The sequence below is a fragment of the Alligator sinensis genome, unplaced genomic scaffold (assembly GCF_000455745.1).
Source record: "Alligator sinensis unplaced genomic scaffold, ASM45574v1 scaffold628_2, whole genome shotgun sequence".
Classification (NCBI taxonomy): Eukaryota; Metazoa; Chordata; order Crocodylia; family Alligatoridae; genus Alligator; species Alligator sinensis.
The window spans coordinates 1,545,481-1,551,336 of NW_005841833.1; the positions used below are offsets into that span (position 1 = coordinate 1,545,481).

At 43.1% G+C, this 5,856-nt stretch overlaps 1 protein-coding gene across 1 annotated transcript in view; it reads right to left on the reverse strand.

Moving 5' to 3' along the window:
• ATP6V0A2 (ATPase H+ transporting V0 subunit a2) overlaps positions 1–5,682 on the reverse strand; it is a 21,042-nt gene extending 15,360 nt beyond the window's left edge. The window contains exons 1-5 of the mRNA XM_014518103.2: positions 5,591–5,682; positions 3,474–3,552; positions 2,246–2,343; positions 1,070–1,207; positions 446–546 (exon numbers count right to left, since the gene is read on the reverse strand). Of these exons, the coding sequence (XP_014373589.2) occupies positions 446–546; positions 1,070–1,207; positions 2,246–2,343; positions 3,474–3,552; positions 5,591–5,656 (482 nt within the window). The 5' untranslated portion in view covers positions 5,657–5,682. The remainder of the gene's footprint in view (positions 1–445; positions 547–1,069; positions 1,208–2,245; positions 2,344–3,473; positions 3,553–5,590) is intronic.
• Between the last annotated feature and the right edge of the window lie 174 nt (positions 5,683–5,856).

The window sequence follows — 5,856 nt, forward strand, 5'->3', positions numbered from 1 at the left end:
TGTGGGGTGCAGCTCTTTCAATGTACACATGTATGTTTGATAAATTAATGATTTTAGTATTTTACATCTGTCATGCTGTCATTAATGATTAAAATACTACATTTATCTTGTAATAAGAGCAGCAAATACAGTAATGAAATATAATGATCTAGGGGAAGTGTACATTTTCTCTAACATGCACCCTTTAAATCACTTCAGTGAACATACTGCAATAGCAGTCTGGCCATACTCCTGTCCTCAATAATTCAGCAACAAAACTGGATTCTATAAACTGGGCCACATTCTCTACTAGTGAAAATTGGTGTTGCTCAACTGAAGTCAATAAAGCTACACTGTTTTACGCTAGGTACGGATCCAAACCAGTATTTAGAGGGAGGAGTTTAATAGCAGTACATTAAATCCCGATCTCCATACCTAATCAACAAGATTCTTTAACATTACCTACCCCAGTTTGGCACCCAGCCTGTGCATACAATTGTAGTCCACCAAAGGTTCAGTTTCCAAAGTTGGGAATTCTTCATAATTTGCAGGTATATATGGTTCATGCTATCAAATGAGAGGCAGGCAGTTTTCATAAGGTTTAATATCAGTCAGTTTAATAAAAAATAATATATTTCAATTTGATTAATACATTTTACAAAAAATATCTCCCTTACGATTTGAGATAACAAGTAAGAGCTCAGGACCTTGTATATTTTTCATCATTTTTGTCAATGATTAAAACTACTATCACAAAGATTTTAAGACAGACTTCTAAATGCAACTTGAGCATAAAAGAGTCAAATCATGTCTTCATTCATTTTAGTAGATACCAATATCAGCGTTTAAGTGATTTGATACGGAAACTGAAAGCTCCTTTAGGGCAGTGACTAACTTTTCATTGTATATACACACGGCCGAGTATAACTGGACCCCAGTCCTTGATTGGTATCCCTAACAACTGCCACAATACAAAGTCATAAGAATGCATGATGTTCTAATAGCTCTACCAGAATTACTCATGCGCTTACATTAGAAAGCAACATGTCACAAGAAAACACAATCGACATAGTCCAAGTATATGTAGTACCTCAGCACTTCTCCTGACAAAGCCTTGTGTGACCCGCAACATGTATATATACTCTGTCAGCTCAAGCAGGTTCTTCCGCAGCTTCTCTTTGTTTTTAGTCACCTCTCTCAGCTCTGACTCCAGTTTCTGCAACTTTTCCTACAGTACAGAGAAAACACATCATCATTTCCACTTTGTTTCAAAAAATAAGAATAGCTATTTCTAATTTGTTGCTGTATTTTACCAAATAGGATCATTAAAATATCTATGCACTCCACATGGAGAACTGATAAAATATATTCCATAATATGAATAGATCAACACAGATTAAACAAAATTGGTATCCAGCATAAGGAGTGTCTAATTACTTCTTCTCATCACCATGTATGCCAACTACCACTCTTTATTACAACCTGTTCTGTAACTGAAATTCTGGCTTCCTAATTAACAGATCAGAGAATAAGAGCAGAAGTAACATTCTGCAATTGATTTGCTACTGTCACATGCTTTCTTTAATGGAAGCAGTATAATATTTAGCTCCACCAACAAATTAGCAGAATAATTTTGTTTTATAGGGATTAGTCTGCAAATAAAAATTCTACCATTCATCTAAATCATCTGAGACACTCATAAGCGTATTTGACAAAAAAGGATGAAAAGATAATGAAATCAGAAAAATCTCTCCCTCTGCTGTAAAGTTACTTAGAGCCTCAAAACAAAAATGTTTTCAGTGGTAAAAAGGGTAAATGCAGGCCCTTTATTTCTCTTTCTCATCCATCAGTTTCCAACAAGCTTTTTTACTTTAGCTTTGCAATAATCTTGCTCCCTGAGTCATGCAAACAAAATTAAGGGTTAGCTTTGATCTAAGCCAGAAAAGCCTCCAGCAAGACATCCTCAATTATGTCTTTGATATCCTACTGGCTGAAAAAGAAAAAGCTTCACAGAGGAGAAAGCATGAGGCAAATTAATTAAACCTCCCCCATCAAGTTGCTCCGATTTCCTGAAAGCACTAATAGCAGAACTATGACCATGCAGACAGCAAATGATCGAGTAAGAAATGGCACTGAAAATCTATCAACTCTCACAACCGTAAACAAGAACTGCAGGGATCTGACACCCACACCAAAGGGAAGCAAGTGGCTGTACCTAAACCTAACATTGCCTTTCATTTCTGTGAAAAACCTTTTAAAAAGTTACCTGGATTTCTAAAACATGTTTAAGCACAGGGGCAGCAGGAGCAACGTCTCCTTCAGGAAGAGGAATATCAGCTTTTTTAATTTCTTGCACTAAATATCCTGGAGTAGAGAACAGACACAGAATTAAAGGGGCTTATATTATTTTACACTTGTCAAAACATATTACCTAAGCAACTCATTTAGGGGTTCAATCCTGAACGCCTCCTGGACACCCTCCACTCACACTGATCTTCAGTCATAACTGGAGGTGCTGAGTGTTTTGCAAGATCTGACACATGACAACTTATTCATGTCTAACTCATATGAAGGTTTCTAGGTACAGGGGATCTTCAAAACATGATACAAAAGAGGTTTTCTTTGCTACAAGGCAGGGGTAGAACAAGTGTTTGGGGGATTAACAAACTGCTGTCATTAAGGCTACTTTCCTTAAGAGACTAAAATAGATTTCCCTAAATACATACATACATACATATATAGACACACTTTCACATTATTTGTTTATATACACTTAATATGCTTATCTTGTATCCAAAGAAATCTATCCTGGAAAGGTCCAAGCTCCATTTTCCTACTCAGAATTATACTGACACTGGATGAACAGTTTATCGGGAACATGGTGGTTCAGCACATCTTCTCAAACTCTAAGGTATTTTTTAAATCAGTGGTTTTCAACCTGTGGTCCGTGGACTCCTGGGGGTCTGCAGACTGTTTACGGGCTCCATGAAGGATAACTACAATCAAAAGTATGTGACTACCCACACGTACAATTCAAAGGGGCCCACGCCTCCATTAGAAATTTCCAAAGGGGCCCGCAAATGAAAAAAAAAGATTGAAAACCACTGTTTTAAATAGTTACCTAACACTAATCCAGTGCCTCATTAGCCTCGTTTCTCAGTTGAAGAAAAACAAAAACAAAAGTTAACTGACATACTGCAAGTCTCAATGTATGTCTGGAGCAGAATAAAGAAAGGATCCATTTCTTCTCTCAGTTCAGTCCTATTTATGGAGCCACCCTAGCTGACAATTTACTAACCATCATAAATACGGAAACATGTAAGGAAGGGAGAGTCTCATTAGATTTTGCAGTGCTCAGAATCACCATTGGGCAGAATATAAAAACCACAGATAAGATCTCCACTGCAGCAATACTCCAATTATGAAATCTCTAACTAGCAGAAGAGCTAAGACAAAATTAAAGTCAGGAAAACATTAACACGAACAAAGCTTACCAAGTATCCTTTCCATTTCCTCACATTTCTTCACTTCACTCACAAATTTTCTCTGAAATGCACTTACATTTGGATTGAGCTGCGGATGAAAAAGAAAAACACTAATTAAATATTTCACACAGCAGTAGATCTCCAGAACACAAATGGTTCATTGACTTAAGAACACTTCTCCCCGGCAACGTGACATCTGTGAGTAGTCCCAGCGTGCTCGGTGACATATGCAGCTCAGGACCTCAGTGCCAAGAGCAGTCTTTCATTTGACGTTTGTTGCTGCGCTACTAAAACCAGGCAGCCGGGAATCAGAACCACGCCTGTCCTGGACAAAAGCTCTCTCTTTACAGCAGTTGCTTCTTCGCAGTTAGGGGGCCGCTGACAGACAGTCTTCATACAACTGTCCTAACTTTTGTTATAACAACAAACATTATTATAACAAAACAAAATCAATCGTCTCATTTCCATCACGTTATAAAATTAATTAAATCCTATGGAGCAACCATTCCAATTTTTTTGGTTAATTTACTATTTTTACAACTGAAAATTAACAGTGCAAATACAGGGTTCAATTATCCCTTGCTGCAGTGAATGGGAATATTGCCATTGATTGCAAAGGTGTCCGATACACAATTTGAAAATGAATCCAAGGACAGTAAAAGCTCTGCTATCCGGCATCCCCTTGGGAATGGGGGATGCCAGTTAATCAAATAGGTACCCTGCAGTGCACTCCCTGGCGTCAGTGTGCCAGGGGACAGGGAGGGGGCCCCGCACAGGCTGCTTTGCCCCGGGCCACAGTCCACAAGGAAAAAGTAAAGAAGAAGGACTCGGCTCACAGCAGCAAAACTGGAAATGGGGCTTCTGGTTTTGCTTTTGCCGCATCCCTCGGAAGGAAGATTTGTATTGACAGATGCCAGTTAGTGGAGCTTTCCAGCTGCAAAGTGCCGGACAACGCGGCTTTGGCTGCAGAAAGCACACTGATCACTGTGCAGTTAGACCCCTCTCAGCATCACAGGGAGCACGCCCTGCCTTTATGAATGCATATTCAACTACCAGGACAGAATCAGGATTTGCATATGAGCCGCTGGAAAGCATTCCTTTAAAATATTGCCCTTTCTTTGCTCCACTAAAACATAAAGGGCCTGATGATACAACCCTAAACCACACGAGAATCCTTTCAGGATTAATCCCCTTTGGCTTCCCTGGCTCTACGCACAGAACAAAGGTTTGCCGTACAAAGGCACCTGGAAGACTGGACATTAGCAGCTTTAAATGCAGGGTTAGTCTGGTTGCTCAGATGCTCACAGGTGAGCCCCCTTTGAAAGTCAGTGAGCAAAGATCGATCAAACCAGCCTAAGAAACACCATCCCTCCTGCCCGCTGGCATGGGCTGGGCCGGTAGCACCGTGCCCTGCGGTGAAAGGAGCTACCCCGACACCACTACGTGCAGATGTCAAGCGGCCATTTGGCTTCCCCTACGAGGATGAGCGCTGGGGCTCTCCGAGGCAGCGCTGCTTTACAGCCACGCGTGCACGTCCACGGGGAAACACCATGTATCTGGGTCTATGACGGCAGTTTTTCTTAAGCGTTCCCAGGGACAACTGTTCTTCTGGCGTGGTTTAGCACCCGCCGAGGTGTTGGAGGTTAAGGCCCACTTGATGGAAATGAGAGGCTCCTCGCTAGCTTGCTTTTGCGGCCGTATTTTCATAGAGTCATAGTTGCCAGGGGCTGAAAGGGACCTCGCAGATCATCGGGTCCAGCTCCCTGCTCTCGGCAGGAAGACGACTGGGGACAAGCGACCCGGGCGAGGCGACCGTCCAGTCTCCTCTTGCAAAACCTCCAGGGTAGGCGACCGCAGCACCTCCGGAGGGAGTTTATCCCACAGTCTGGACGCCCGACTGTGATGGAGTATTTCCTGGTATTAAGACTGGAGCGGCCCTCCAGCGGTTTGTATCCGTTGGAGTTTATATCCATCCGCATGGCGGAAGGAGGGCAGGCGAAACTTGGGGACATCCAAACCCCAAGCCCCCGGGCACACAGGCTGCCCGCCAAAAGACTGTGGAAATATCTGAAGCCCGTGATGGGGGTGGGGGATGTCAGAGCCACCTCCGGTTAGGACAGACCCACCGATTTGGACTTGACTGGGCTGGGAACACGAAACATTTCTTTAAAAATAATAATAAATGTCCACATCCGTCACCGAGACCCCTCTCCACCCCCGCGCCCGGGCAGGAGGCGTGACTGTGGCACCCGGCCTGCGACGGACCGACACCGGCCATAACGACAGGACACGGCTCCCCGCGGTCCCCCGGGGGGGAGGCTCCGTTTATTGCGCAGTGTGACGTGCACGAGGGCGGGGCCCCGCTGAGGGGGCTCGGGGCCGGGGGCGGCGG